At 41.9% G+C, this 15,998-nt stretch overlaps 1 protein-coding gene across 1 annotated transcript in view; it reads left to right on the top strand.

Annotated features, from left to right (window-relative positions):
• LOC119467327 (DDB1- and CUL4-associated factor 5) overlaps positions 1-15,998 on the top strand; it is a gene marked incomplete at its 3' end in the record, with an annotated part of 34,192 nt that overhangs the window by 13,689 nt on the left and 4,505 nt on the right. The window contains exon 3 of the mRNA XM_037728786.1: positions 12,408-12,535. Within this exon, the coding sequence (XP_037584714.1) occupies positions 12,408-12,535 (128 nt within the window). The remainder of the gene's footprint in view (positions 1-12,407; positions 12,536-15,998) is intronic.

Below are 15,998 nucleotides of genomic sequence, written 5' to 3'. Positions count from 1 at the left end.
AAGAGACAGGGTCTCATTCTCTTATCCAGGCGAGGGTGGAGCGGCATGAGCTTGGTTTACTGTAGCCTCAAACTCTGGGCTCAAGTGGTTGTCCCACGTTGGCCTCCCAAAGTGCTGGGATTATAGGCATGAGCCACTGTGCCCAGCCCCCTGCTGCTTTCTTTACTGATTTAGGATATGGACCATCTAGTCTGCCAGAGCTGCAGTAACAAAGTGTCGCAGACTGGGTGGCTTAAACAACAGAAATTAATTTTCTCACTGTTCTGGAGGCAAGAAGTCCAAGATTAATGTGCTGGCAGGTTTGGTTTCTCTCAACGTCTCTCTCCTTGGCCACCTTCTCACTGTTCTCTGTGCACATGCATTCCTAGTGTCCCTTTCCTTTCTTATAAGGAAGTTCTCATGTCACCTTCTAGGTGTTCTCCAGAGATAGTACCCCTAAGTTTATTTAGTAGTTCCTAAAAAAATTATGTCAGTTCCTCTGCCATACTGATTTTCTCTGCTGAATTTGTTCTACCTCTGTTTATGGATTAACTGAATACATCTAGCAGATTTGGTCTGACCAGGCCAGATAAAAATCTTTGGCTGCTTTACATCCAGTGTCACATAAGGGTTTTTTTAGAGGCCACAGAACCCGTGCTCTGTTAATACTTTCCACATGGGTTGTGGTTGGTTCTGCATCCCTAGCCTTTACTTGGTACTTGGGCTTCTTAGTGCACAAGGACAGAACTTTATGACTCTCCTTGTTGTTGGATTCACTAACCATAATTGAGGGTTTGTTTTCTCTGTGTTACTCTTCAGCATTACATCATCAATCACTGTAAGTCTGTCCCTTTGATCATCATCTTGCTCTATGTAACTAAAGTACCTTTTTAGATTATTTTTAGCAAATCTTGTTTAATTTGGGGATTCAGCCTTTCTGCCACTATTCTGACAGATCCCATGCACATATTTTTTCTTTTCTCTCTCTTTTTTTTAAAGTCAGGGTCTTGCTATGTTGCCCAGGCTGGAGGGCAGTGGCTATTCACAGGCACAATATGCATATCCACTACAATATGGCATACTACATACAGCCTTGAGCTCCTAGGCTGAAGTGATCCTCCTGCCTGAGCCTCCTGAGTATCTGGGACTGTAGATATGTATCACTGTGCCTGGCCTCTTTTATTTTTTCTTATTCATGAATCTTCTGTTTTTCATTCTATTCTTCCTTCTTGTTTTTTTTATTACCTCTACTATTTTTGTAATTAAGTATTTCTTTTTGTCAAAGCAATAAACTATATAATTTTTAAATCAAATAATATTAAAAAGCTTATTTTTTAAAAGCACAACAGTCCCTTTCTCTACCTCTGCCTATAACATGCTCATAATATTTTTTGATTTTCAGTATTAGACATTCTCTGTTGACTTTCTACTATTGAAATCAGTCAACTTCCCAAAAGAGGAAACTTCACTCTCCTCTCTAGAGAGTATTTGCCTGGTAATTAAACTGTGGCTCTAAGAGCCAAATAGGGAAATAGGGCTGTGGGTCTTATAGATCTATATGAAGAATTTTGTTTAATCCCATCCCCAGCTATGCCTTGTGTCCCCATTGTAAAACTTCTTTGGGTCGGTGTCAACTGATAACCCCTAGACCTCTACTTACGTGGAGAAAGGATAGTTTTCTGGCCATGTGGACTCAGGGTAAGAGTATTAACCATGCTTTATATATGGTTTCAACTCCTCCTGTTTTCAGCCCTGCTCTTCAACCTGGCTTCAGGAATACTTGGTACCTGTCCTTTTTATATGTAATACCTCAATTTTTAAATGTTGGCAAGTAATGCATAGTTATAGAAAATATTTAGCAAGGTTCAGCAAGCCTAACAGGATATCTGTGGGCTGTTTGTATCTGTTGAGTTCTAACTCTTAATGCTTAGATGAGAAAAATCTTCTCGGGAAACTCTTAATCCAACCTAATGTCTCTTTGACTTAAATAATCACGGGCCAGGGATAAGTGTGTATGCATTCTCTCTCTCTCTCTCTCTCTCTCTCATGCACACACACACACACACACACACACACACACACACACACACACACACANCACACACACACACACACACACACACACACACACACACATACACACACACTCTCTCTCTCTCTGTACCTATTGAATATATGATTCTAAGGCAGGCTAGTAAAGGAAAGCTGACTTGCTGTTGTACACCTAATGGCATAATCAGAACTGGAGTCTAGATGATAAGCAGTCAACATTTACTTGATGCCTGCTGTGTGTTTCACATGCCTGCCGAGTGCTGAGAGAATGAGATGAAGAGCAGTCCTGAGCGTGAGCCAAAGTCAGGGCCATCTTTTTCTTCTGCACACTCCTGCTCAGGAAGGCTGTTATTCAGTCTTTGTTTTTTTGTTACACAAACTCCAAAGAGATGAAATTTATTTACTGTATAAACAGTACTACATAAGTCTTTCCAATAGGACTTCCTAGTGGGCTGAGGAGATCATTTCAAGATGTAAGACCTATATCCACTATAAAACTTGCTACCAAGGAAGATCAGGTCCAATTTTTTAGTTGATTTCAAATAACTTATTCTAAAAATCCCTTTAAAATTAGAGGAAGAAGCCGGGTGCAGTGGTTCATGCCTGTAATCCCAGCATTTTGGGAGGCTGAGCAGGGTGGATCACTTGAGGTCAGGAGTTCGAGACCAACCTGGCCAACATAGTGAAACACTGTCTTTACTAAAAATTAAAATTAGCTGGGCACGGTGGTGCACACCCATCATCCGAGCTACTCGGGCGGCTGAGGCAGGAGAATCACTTCAACCTGGGAGGCAGAGGTTGCAATGAGCTGAGATTGCACCTCTGCACTCCAGCCCAGGCAACAGAGGAGACTCCGTCTCAGAAAATAAAAATAAATAAAAAACAAAAATAAAAATTAGAGGAAGGAATAGAACTAGAACTGAGAATTTTGCTGTGGCAAAGAAAACGTTCATCAGAGTATGTCTTACATTTCTAAAGAAGATAGGAAGGGCATCTGTTTTTATATGGTAATTCTGAAAATAAAACAAATAGACCAGTAGTTGCATATAGAGCCGCAGTTACATATAGAGCCAGAGTTACATATTGAAAGGAGCATTAGACTTAAAATCATACCTGGATTCCAATCCCCTAACTTGAATTTAACTACCACTACACGATTCTAAGCAAGTTACATAATAGTGATTTGTCTGAGCCTCAGTTTCTTATGTCGAATATCCTCCACCCCTGTCTTATATTGTGCGATGATTTAATAATCTTGGAAGCTTTCTGAAAGCAATGTGTATTCAAATGGAAGACATTATTACTGCTATGTATGGTAAGATCAGTGTAGATCCATCATTTCCAAAGCATTTTCTCCCCAGTAAGTTAAGTATGGAAGTAATGGATTTGGCAATGTGTGGGGAAGGTTGGTAGGTGTCTATTGAAAATATTTATATTACCTTTCCCTTCTCTTTCCCCAAATTCTTGTTAGAAATGGCTTTAGGGTTTTCATAGGTTGAGTTGCTTTTCCTGAGCTACATGTTACTTTAAGACCTTCTTATTTATGGAAAGAAGCGTAATATGATAGAGTTGTTAGGACTGGCTTTAAATTCCTGATCCAGGCCTGGTGTAGCGGCTCACACCTGTAATCCTAGCACTTTGGGAGGCCGAGACAGGCAGATCATGAGGTCAGGAGATCAGGACCATCCTGATCAACATGCTGAAACCTGTCTCTACTAAAAATACAAAAAATTAGCCGGGTACAGTGGTATGTGCCCATAGTCCCAGGTACTCAGGAGGCTGAGGCAAGGAAATCCCTTGAATCCTGGAGGCGGAGGTTGCAGTGAGCCAAGATTGCACCACTGCAATCCAGGCTGGGCAACAGAGAGAGACTCCAAAAAAAATAAATAAAATCCTGATCTATTTATCTTCCAACTAGGGGCTTTGGAAAAACGTCCTAATCTTACCAAACGCCTGTGAAATAAGGATAATAACACCACCAACAACAATAATACCTTCTTAGGATTATTGTGAGAGTACTTAGTAGCTACTCAATGACTGTTACTCCTCATTAAGAAAGTCTTCCTGGCTGGGCAAAGTAGCACATGCCTATAATCCCAGCACATTGGGAGGCTGAGATGGAAGGATCGCTTGATGCCTCAGGAGTTTGAGACCACCAAGAGCAACATAAAGGGACCCTGTCTTCACAGAAAAATGTTTTTGAAGTAACTATTGCTGGGCACAATGGCTCATACCTGTAATCCCAGCACTTTGGAATGCTGAGGCAGGAATATCAATTGGCCAGCCTGAGCAACACTGCAAGACTGTGTAGAAAGAAAGAAAGAGAAAAGAAAAGAAAAAGAAAGAAAGAGAGAAAGAAGGAAAGAAAGAGAAGGAAAAGAAAAGAAACAGGGGAAGGGGAAGGGAAGAAGGAAAGGAAACTGGGCATGGTAGCATATGTCTATAGTCCCACTTACTCAGGAGGCTGAGGCAGGAGTACTGCTTAGAACCCAGGAGTTTGAGGCTACACACTTCAGCAACAGAATGAGACTCCGTGTCCACAAGAGAAGAAAAAGAAAGCCTTCTCCCTTTTTAAACTCACCTTTTAATATATCCTTAGAGATCAAGACATTGTCCTTCCTTGCTACCCTCCTGGAATGGCTGACTGAGTTGTTCTTGAGTGAAAGCTGGCCTTGACTCATCAGTAGTTCAAGAGGGTTATCTTATGTGACAATTTTTTCCCTGAATGGAAGGGAAAAACATGTATTTTTACTGCCAACTCACTGCAGCCACCCCCACTGGCAGTAGGCTGATGAAGTAGGCTGGAAACAGCTGTAAATGCATTTTTATGGGCCTGCATATGTCTGTGTGCTCTGTCTGTCTTCTTTTTCTAGACATGTATTTGCTCTCAGTCACTTAGGCCTAGGAATCTGCTTTTTCTTCCCATGGACTTGGAAAAAACAGCTGTTTTTAATTGTTTGCAAGTAGTTGGTTATAAACAAATGTGAGGCACTTATGATGAAAGAAGAACTCAGTATAACTGACTTTTCTGTGCAACTAAGCATTGATGCCTCTGGAGCTCTTTGAGCTGTACTGACAGAATTGGCTGTGCCCATCTGGCTTTTCTCAGCTCTTAAGTAGTTATGTGGTCTCCAGGAGGCAGTCACCATTCTGTCTGTATTGTCAGTATCTTTGATTATCCTTCTTTTTATGGTTTGAAACTTAAAGACCCTGCGACTGTTCACTTGGGCCTTTTTGAAATGTTAAGAGGCTTGGATATATTTTTTAGATGTACCAGGAAAAGAAGTAGTCTCTTGCCTTGCAGTAAACTCTTTTTTTTTTTTTTTTTCTTTTTGAGATGGAGTTTCGCTCTTGTTGCCCAGGCTGGAGTTCAGTGGCGTGATCTCGGCTCACCACAGTCCCAGTTTCAAGCAGTTCTGTCTCAGCCTCCCGAGCAGCTGGGATTACAGGCTTGTGCCATCACACCTGGCTAATTTTGTATATTTAGTAGAAATGGGGTTTCTTCATGTTGGTCAGGCTTGTCTTGAACTCCCAACCTCAGGTAATCCACCCGCCTTGGCCTCCCAAAGTACTGGGATTACAGGTGTGAGCCCTCACATCCGGCCCTTGCAGTAAACTCTTAATTCTACCAGTGGAGTCAAATTGTCTTAAAGCTACTTACCAAACCTCATTTTAACAGATAGCTTTAAGCTTCAATTTCATTCCAGAGAATATGATGAGGGCTTTAACTTCAATTTGTTCACTTATTGAGTATCATTAGATAAGACATCATGTAAAGCTCTAAGGGCCACTGAAAAATGAACACTGTTTTGCCTTCAAAGAGCTTCCTGTATGACAGAGATGACAAAAAGGATGTGCATGAGCACACACACAGGCCCTTGCACTCAAGGTAAAAGTGGCTTTTGAGGCCCATAAAAAAGGTAATTAAGGAGGTCTTGAAGAGATTTGAGGAGACTGGTAAAGTTGTCATGCAATTAGCATTTCAGAGGACCCTGAAGGATAGGTAGGATTTCAACCCCATTATTTCTCTGTTTCTACTTACTACATTATAGTAAAAATGTTATAAAAGAATATCTGGACTGGGCATGGTGGCTAATGCCTGTAATCCCAACATTTTGGGAGGCCAAGGTGGGCAGATCACAAGGTCAGGAGATTGACACCATCCTGGCCAACATGGTAGAACCTCGTCTCTACTAAAAATACAAAAATTAGCTGGATGTGGTGGTGCACACATGTAGTCCCAGCTACTCAGGAGGCTGAGGCAGGAGAATCACTTGAACCTGAGAGGCGGAAGTTGCAGTGAGCCGCGATCACGCCACTGCACTCCAGCCTGGTGACAAAGCGAGACTCTGTCTCAAAAATAAAAATAAAAATAAAAAAAGAATATCTGGGCCAGATTAGGTGGCTCACACCTGTAATCCCAGCACTTTGGGAGGCCAAAGCAGGAGGATTGCTTGAGCCCAAGAATTTGAGACCAGCCTGGGCAACACAGTGAAACCCCATCTGTACAAAAAATTAGCCATGCATGGTACCATGTGCCTTTAGTCCCAGCTACTAGGTAGGCTGAGATAGGAGGATTGCTTGAGCCTGGGAGGTGGGGGTTTCAGTGAGCCGAAATCGTGCTACTGCACTCCAGCCTGGGCAACAGAGTGAGACTCTGTCTCAAAAAAAAAAAAAAGATATGAAATTGGCTGCAGGAAGATGGAAAAAAAGAAACACGTATTCAGTGATAGAACCTATAAGTGGAGATTTTTTTTCCTGCATACTTGTGCTCCACCATCTAATACACTCACATGTTTTCATTAATTCATCATATATTTATTAAAAACCTTACTATGTGCTAGGCACAGTTCTAGAGACTTGGGATACAGTGGAGACAGAACCCCTGCTATCATGGAGCTTACGTTCTAGTAGGGGAAACAATGAACAATAAACATAGTAAATTATGTAGTATGTTTAAAAGGTTAGAAGTGCTGTAGAAAAAGTAGAACAGAGTAAGGAAGATAGGAAGTGGTATTGTGGGGCCCAGGGGACTGCAGTTGTACACAGAATGTTGAGTCTAGGCCTTATTGAGGAGGTCATATCTGAGTAAAAACCTCAAAGTGCTTGAGGGGCTAGCCATGCAGAAATTTGGTGGAAGACCATTTCGGGGAGAGCCAGCATGAAAATCCCGAAGTAAGAGTGTACCTGGCGTATTTGGTAAATAGCAAGGAAGTCAGGGTGTTAAGGTAGAGTGGGAAATGGGATAATAGTGGAAGATGAAGTCAGTGGTGAGGCAAGAGGAGGTGTGCATGCGTAGCATGTGACTGTACTGAATACTGAACACAATGGTGAGTGTTTGTGTAGCTAAATGTAAAAAAGACACTGTGAAAATACAGGGTGGTTTTTTTTTGTTTTTGTTTTTTTTTGAAACAGTCTCACTCTGTCACCTAGGCAGGAACAGTGGTGTGATCTAACCTCACTGCAGCCTCTATCTCCCAGATTCAAGTGATTCTCATGCCTCTGCCTCCCAAGCAGCTGGGATTACAGACATGCATCACCATGCCTGGATAATTTTTGTATATTTAATAAAGACAGGGTTTCGCCATGTTGACCAGGCTCAAACTCCTGGCCTCATGTGATCTGCCCACTTTGGCCTCCCAAAGTGCTGGGATTACAGGTGTGAGCCACTGCTCCTGGCCAAAATACAGTATTATAATCTTATGGGACCACTGTCATTGACTGAAACGTCATATGCAGCACATGACCGTAATGGGTTGCAAGGAACAGGCAAAAACTCCAAAGACTCTGGCAAGAAAATTAATCCTGGTGTTTTGCATTTGGGATTGATTTCAGTACAGAATACTTAAGTGGTCTCTTTTATAGCCCAAAGTGCCATTGAAGACAACTTCTCAGCATGATTGATAAGTTGCACATCAAGAAATCTTGACCACATTGCTTTCAGCTTTTGAGTCAAAAACATACTCATTCTTGGAGGGCTTCATGAAGCAAATGAACTTGACACTAAACAAAAGCAACTGATACTGGCTAGAAATGGGAATAGTATTCTGACTCTTCAAAGGCATGATGCAATAAACCCTGACTGAATGTTATGAAAGTGGGTAGAGAAGGGAGGGAAATTAGGACATATACATTTCCCTTTGTCTTCTCTAGGGTGACATTTGGCCTTGGCATTTAGAAAGATCTTTATCTGAATTTTGAGCAAGGTGTTTTCTTCTGGGATCCTTGGGTCCTCTAAGGTAGTAAGTGGATCACTGATACTGAAATTCTGTGAGATACTTTGTTCTCATTTTCTTCTCTGAGATCTTGCAATAGATAAGGTTATAGTCTTCCCCACCCCCCTACCATCTCTTCTAAATCAAAGAAAGATTAATATATGAGGACTTTGGCCTCAACTTACAACTAAACTTAAAAAGGATTGTCAGCTGGCTGGGCACAGCGGCTCACACCTGTACTCCCAGCACTTTGGGAGGCCGAGGCAGGTGGATCACAAGGTCAGGAGTTCATGACCAACCTGACCAACATGGTGAAACCCTGTCTCTGCTAAAAATACACACACACAAAAAAAATAGTAAAAATGCAAAACAATTAGATGGTGGCACGCACCTGTAATCCCAGCTACTCAGGAGGCTGAGTTAGGAGAATCACTTGAACCCGGGAGGTGGAGGTTGCAGTGAGCTGAGATCGGACCACTGTACCCCAGCCTGGGTGGCAGAGAAAGACTCCATCTCAAAAAAAAAAAAAAAAAAGAGTGTCAGCACATTTGGCTAAGCCAGCCATAGCAGATGGCCCAGAGAAATGACTGTTGGTTTATACAGAATTTCATGAACAAATGGCAGCTCAGGAATGAGTCAAATCCTTTTTCCTGGGTATGCTGTATTTTATTTATTGGTACCCATTGTTAGTGATTCAGTCAGGACACCGTTCAGCAATCAGGGGCTGAGGTTGATTCTTACCTGAGTCCTTACCCACAGTCTTAGAGATGACCCTGAAGGGATATTATGTGGTTTATATAGTTCTTGGATAAAAATATGCCCTTCCAAACTCCTTCCAATTTGACCCTGCTATTGACCGGCACAGTCTGGCTAGATGACAGAAGAAAGGAGTCTCTCTATTCTTTCTGATATTGGCATTTTGACTTTAGCTATTTCACATTACAGGAGAAGCTGTCTGGCTTATACAGATTTCCAGGACTAATAATCTCAAAAAAAAAATTATTCTATATAAACTGTAGAGTAGCAGCTGTATTCAATCACCTGAAACCTGCGAACCAGGAAAGAAACTATAAAGAACCTCTCTGAAGCCATTTATTGCTATGATTTTACAGTCTTGGTTACCTTAAACAAACGTTCACCATAATTCTGCCTGTACCTGTTTTCACCTCAGTCTCTGGGTTTATTGATTTCCTCTTCTTTTTCAGATTTCCTAGGTACCAGCATGGGTGGAAAGAAGGAAAAAAAAGACTTCGTGTTAAAATTGCTACCAAGAAGAGAGATCAGGGCCGGGCGCAGTGGCTCACGCCTGTAATCCCAGCACTTTGGGAGGCCGAGGCGGGTGGATCACAAGGTCAGAAGTTCAAGACGAGCCTGGCCAAGATGGTGAAACCCCGTCTCTACTAAAAATACAAAAATTAGCGGGGCATAGTGGTGGGCACCTGTAATCTCAGCAACTCAGGAGACTGAGGCAGAGAATTGCTTGTACCCAGGAGGCGGAGGTTACAGTGAGCTGAGATTGCATCACTGCACTCCAGCCTGGGTGACAGAGTGAGACTCTTTCTCAAAAAAAAAAAAAAAGAAATCAGATGAGGTCAGATTGCATGAAAGAGCAATGCAGTTTTTCAGGCATTGATACCTTTCAGTTATTCTTTAGATCTGAAAGTTATTGTAATTGTGTTCCAAGTCAGAAAGTTTGGTTTGGTTGATATAATTTAGTTCTATGATAGCTGATTATTATGAGACCTTCCATCTGTCCTCTTTTGACATACTTGTTCTAAAATTCCTCTCTTTTCAAACACTTATGCATTCAGCAAGTATTTATGCACCTGGTGGACTTTGGACACTGCACTTCAGGTTCTAGTTATGCAAGAGTAAGTAAGACAGATCCAGTTCTACTCTCATCGTGTACTCAATGTCAGCGATGTGATGAAATGTCTTATGATAAAGCTATAGAGCTTGTGCTCGGGGTACCGTTGAATACAGTGCCCCTCCTTTTAATTTAGGACTTCAGAAGAAAAACAGCCTATCTGATAACTGCCAGAAAGATTTAGAAATTTAAATCTTCTGAATGTAAGCTTCTGACTCCATTCCTATTCAAACTCTTCCATCTTCCAAAGGCAGCTGATATGGTGGAAAGCAAGATTCTGGTTCAAATCTTAGTTCTGCCATTTTCTAGCTTATGACTTGGGACAAGTCACTTAAATCCCCCACCTCCCTTTTTTTGAGGCAGAAGGATTAAACAAGAGACTGTTACTAGATTTAAATCAAAGTTTCTTTGCTAACCACCCTAGCGGGAGTAGAGGCAGAAGTCAGGCGTTAAAAAAGTAAAATTCAGAGGAGACCCATGAGCAGGAATGCAACTTGTCATAATTAACCTTACCTAGAAAAGAAATAAACCCAAAGGAACTTTTGGGGGATGGTAGAATCTCTCAGACAACTATTTTGGATTCTTTAGATTCCTATTTATCCCTCTTCCCCAATTGTCTCTAGTTTATTTTCATTTTGACTAGACCCATCTTCCCTTTCATCCCACCTTAGAACCCAGTGCACTCAGACTGCCTAGGGGTTCCCACCGTGGCAGTCTACATCAGTGCCTGACCTTTCCTCATCCTCTTTCTCCATGAAAAATCCACTAGTCCTGTGTCCTGGTCCCTCTCTTTTCCTTTATGGTTTATTAGCAAACTTGATGTTGGGCTGAGATATGAATGTGATAAATATATTTTCCATCCTGGACAATTCAAATATTACTAATGTCAAACATGGAGAAAAATTTTGTCACCCACAAAATAGATTGAGCACCTAAAGCTGACTGTGTGAGCAGATGGGTGCAGTCTGGAACCTTTTGCTGTCATAAAAAAAGATATGTACATGGTAATAAGTACATATCTCTTCCATGAGACAAAAGAAGAGTTGTGTTAGGGGGCCAAAAGTAGAAGATACCCCTAGAGCCATGTTATTTCTAGGGAAGGGACATTGTTCTAGTCATTTTCCCTCCAAACACAGACTTTGAGAAATATTTGGAATGAATGTTTGAATAAGGTGGAGTTGTGAGTGGAGGGAAGCACTTGGAGCAGAGACTGTCTAACAATACTTTGTGACTAGTGGCGCCATGCTCCTGGTAGGGACTAAGAGGGAGTCCCTTGAGTAGATAAATGAACGCTCATTTGTTTGTGTCTGGATGCATCACATTTTGCCAGTTAGCCAAGGGCACACGTTTCTCTGTGTGTACTGAGTTGTCTGATTGCTCGGAAGGAACTTGATCAGAACTTATGTACACGTGTGCTGGATGGGTATGATACCATTACCAGTGAAACAGAACCTTTGAATTTATCCCGAGTTCATAAATGATAACATCTTTATCTATGTTATAAGTTCCAGGCCTCTGGCACTTTTCTCAGTCACTGAAGAAGGAAGCCTACAGGATGGTCCTTAAAATAGACCTTGCTATCCATGTCCTCTTGACTTTCATCTATATGTAGTATCTTTAAGGCCCACTCTCTAATTATAATTCTCAATACTTGGACCCTGCTTATTAAGAATGTAATCCAAATCTTTCTTTCTTTATCCTTAGTTCTCCCTGCTATTGGGGCAGCGGGCAGAGAAGTATTCTCTCTATTATTCCCCCTGTGGTTTTGGATTTTGTGGAGTTTTTTGTTTTGTTTTGTTTTTGGTTTTTTTGTTTGCTGTATTCATCATAGAAACTGAGGGCAAATGGATTAGAGATGTTTTTTGTACATTTAAGTCATTATATGCTTCTGGTTCTGCATGTCCCTGGTTCAACTGCTTAACTATTCCCAAGCAGTTCAGTCTCATTTTGCTCATGATTAGCCTTTTCTAAGGTAACACTTGGATTCTATCTTGGGGATCAAAAATTTGAGAAATGTTTTAAGTGGCTTTAGTTTCATTGACAATGGAATTGAAGTGGGTGGGTGTGGGCAATGCTTAAAGGCTAAATAAAGGCTCTTCATAAGAGCACATATGCTGAGAGGTGCTTCATCTTCTCTCTTTCCATAGCAACTTATCTGTAAGATTAAGCATTCTGCTGGTGGTATAGTTAATAAAATCTTAGCTCCAATTCAGAGCTGTTTCTTTGCCATTACTGGAACCTATTTACTTTCATCCTTTTCATCATTTGATTTTTGTTTCCTTCTGTTTTCCCAGGTGGCATTGGTAGGGTGGTCAACGGAGCCTTCATGGTGCTGAAAGGGCATCGATCTATTGTTAACCAGGTCCGATTTAATCCACATACCTACATGATCTGCTCTTCTGGTGTGGAAAAGATTATCAAGGTGAGGCACCTTCCCCTTCTGTCCTTTTAGAGAAATTCTCACAATTCATAATTAGAAGAAACTAGAATAATATATGTAGGACCTCATATCTAAACATACTAAAGGTCTATCAAAAGTCTCAGATTTTGACATATTACAAAATATTGGAAAGCTGATATTAAAAAGTGATGCCAGGCATAATGACAGTACCTATAGTCCCAGCTACTTAGGAGGCTGAGGCAGGAGGATCACTTTAGCCCAGGAATTTGAGGCCAACCTGGGCAACATAGCAAGACACCATTATAAAAAAGAAGAAAGAAAGGTGATTTAAAATGCTCCTTTCAGAACCATTTAGTTTTTCATTAAACAAATTTTTTTAGAGACAGGGTGTTGCTATGTTGCGCAGGCTGGACTTGAACTTCTGGGCTCAAGTCCTCCTTCTGCCTGAGCCCCCCAAGTAGCTGAAACTACAGGCATGCATCACTGTACCTGGCTTGGAACCATTTTTTTAAACTAGTCGCTAAGCTTTGAAACAGAGGGTGTCTTCTTAACACTACTTTGTATGCTGCAACATTTTCAAAGGCCTTTGGTCGTGAGTATAATGAATTTTGCTTTGAAACCTCATCTGGAGGTTAGGAGAGCCACTATCCCCTCAGTTACTTTGTATGTACTTTGCATTAATTGCTGTCCTAATATGGCACAGATAAAACTAATGATTGCCAGAATCATAGTTAAATTGTCTCAGGATATATCAAAAAAACTACTGCATGTGGTTCTAATTGAGGCTACTTGGGTATGAATGCTAAAACTTGAATCATTTGCACATTGGCTGAATAAACTCACCTCTGCCAATAAATGCTTTTGTAGCTGCAAAAGAGGGTCCCAGCCTGGCCCCGTCCACAGAAGGTTGACCCACTGCCCCTCACTTGTATTCCGATGGGTAGTACCATTTCTCCATATCTGAGAAAATGAGAATTCAGGGTAAATAATTAATTCTTGAGGTCCCTGAGAGAATGACTTTTAAGTAAGGATAGGTAATATTCCTGCTAAAAGCTAAAATACCTCGATTTTGGCTGGGTGTGGAGGCTCACACCTGTAATCCCAGTACTTTGGGAGGCTGAGGCAGGAGGATCTCTTGAGCCCAGGAGAACAGCCTGAGAAACACAGCAGGACCCAGTCTCTACAAAAAAATTTCAAAATTAGTGTATACCTGTGGTCCCAGTTACTCAGGAGGCTGAGGCTGAGGGATTGCTTGAACCTAGGAGGTCAAGGCTGCAGTGAGCCATGTTCCCACCACTGCACTCCAGCCTAGGCAACAGAGTGAGACCCTGTTTCAAAAAAAAAAAAAAAAAATCATCAGTTTTTTTCTTAAAATGACTTTGAAAACCTGAGAGTTTTCAGAGAAAAAAATTAAAATTGGTTTGTGATTATTTCATTTCATAATGTTCATTTTCTTTTGTTCTTAAAGTAACTATCCAGAGCTAAAACAAGTTGTACTTGATGGCAGGGGGAAGCTGACAGAAATATAATATTGAGGCCGGGAGCAGTGGCTCATGCCTGTAATCCCAGCACTTTGGGAGGCTGAGGCAGGTAGATCACCTGAGGTCAGGAGTTTGAGACCAGCCTGGCCAAAATAGTGAAACCCTGTCTCTACTAAAAATATAAAAACTAGCTGGGTGTGGTGGCAGGTGCCTGTAATCTCAGATACTCAGGAGGCTGAGACAGGAGAATCACTTGAACCCAGGAGGCAGAGGTTGGAGTGAGCCAAGATTGTGCCACTGCACTCCAACCTGAGTGACAAAGCGAGACTCTGTCTCAGAAAGAGAAAAGAAATGTAATATAGGCATGTAGGTCAATATTTTTATTTGTCCTTAGCCCAACTTCCTTGATTTACTTTGCTAGTGCTGTGGATCAGGGCTGACTTTGACAGTGGCACACATTTCCCCATGGGGCTAGAATGAGGAACTCATTTTTACTGACTTTTTCTTTTTACTGATGATGAGATTTACATTATAAATTAACTGCCCAAGGTCACACAGCTAATTAGTGGCAAAGCTAGAATAGAGCCCTACCCTTTGTTCTTCCCAGCATACTACCACATTTGCCATGCTGATGGGAAGGCAGCAAGCAGCCCCATTCCCCTGCTGGATTTGAGCCTCTCAGTAGGGCAGTCATTGAAATGGCCCAGTCCCTTGCATTGCTTTCCCTTCTCCTTTGGCTGATGACTAATGGGTTGGCTCTGTAATGTGTCCTCTCTGGGCCTGCTGACGTCATTCTTTCTCAGAGAGCTTTCTGCTTAGGGACCTCCTTTACAAGAGAAATTCCTGTTGGCTGTGTACTCTGGGATGCTTCTGTGATAAGTCTCCCTATTTATTGTTTAGTCAACTATGTCATAGGTTGCAAAATAGCCAAGTTCTCAGAGGAAAAAGAAGAAAAAAACGTTTTCTCTGTGAGGTTATCCAGACTGAACTATGGAGCTCACTGCTACCTGTTTCACATGGAATCTGAACCCTGTTCCGCCAGGAGGCATGTTTAGCCCTTTGAAATGTTAAGTATGTACAGATGACCACAGTGAGAGGGAAAGCAAAAAGCCCTGGAGTTCTCAGCTTTGCTGTCTTGCAGGTGTCATCCCCAGTCACAATCTAGTTGGGAATGGCATGGTACTAAGCATTGCAGGAAGGGCAGTGGTAAGGAGAAAGATGAGACCAAGGGCCATGCTGGCCTCATCTCTACTGGAATTACTGCCTCACCCTGTGCTAAAGGGCACTGAGTCTCAACCCTTGGTTCTGTCTCCCATCTATAAAGTGAAGGTGCGGACAGTGACTTGCCACCCAGGAGTGCCTTGTGAACTACCTGTGCCTAACTCCTATTTTAATAAATGTCACTTTCCTGCCTCCTATTTCTGAGAATATCAGTGACTCAAAGAGCATTAGCCACCATGTTCTGGTCCAGCCTGAGACCTGCTTTTTTCTCGCTACCTCTACTCCCTCCTTCTCTCTGTCCTTGTCCTTTACTTCCATCTTCCTGGTTTGGAGAAACTCCCAGTTGTCAGGGACAACACAGGGAGACCCCATCTCTACAAAAAATGTAAAAATTAGCCAGGCATGGTGGTGCCTGCCTGTGGTCCCAGTTACTTGGGAGGCTGAGGTGGGAGGATCACTTGAGCCCAGGAGGTCGACGTTGCAGTGAGCTATGTTCATGTCACTGCACTCCAGCACGGGTGACAGAGCAAGACCCTTTCTCAAAAATAAAAGCATATCATGATCGCATGTGTAACTCAAACACTTGTCACTTAATTGCTTTCCATTTTTATAATGTTTAAATAAGAATACATCCTTTTCCTCAGCAGCCCCTTGAGCTAAACTTCACTGTGCATGGAGAGGAAAATATTTGTCTCATCTCTCATCTCTTCACTTCTCTTATCTTTTCTTTTCTCTTCCTTCCTTCCCTCCCTCCCTCCCTCCCTCTCTCTCTCTCTCTCTCT

This window comes from Cebus imitator, unplaced genomic scaffold (assembly GCF_001604975.1).
Source record: "Cebus imitator isolate Cc_AM_T3 unplaced genomic scaffold, Cebus_imitator-1.0 Scaffold13, whole genome shotgun sequence".
Classification (NCBI taxonomy): domain Eukaryota; kingdom Metazoa; phylum Chordata; class Mammalia; order Primates; family Cebidae; genus Cebus; species Cebus imitator.
Note: the sequence above shows the minus strand (reverse complement) of the source record. Positions and strands in the feature narration are given on the sequence as shown.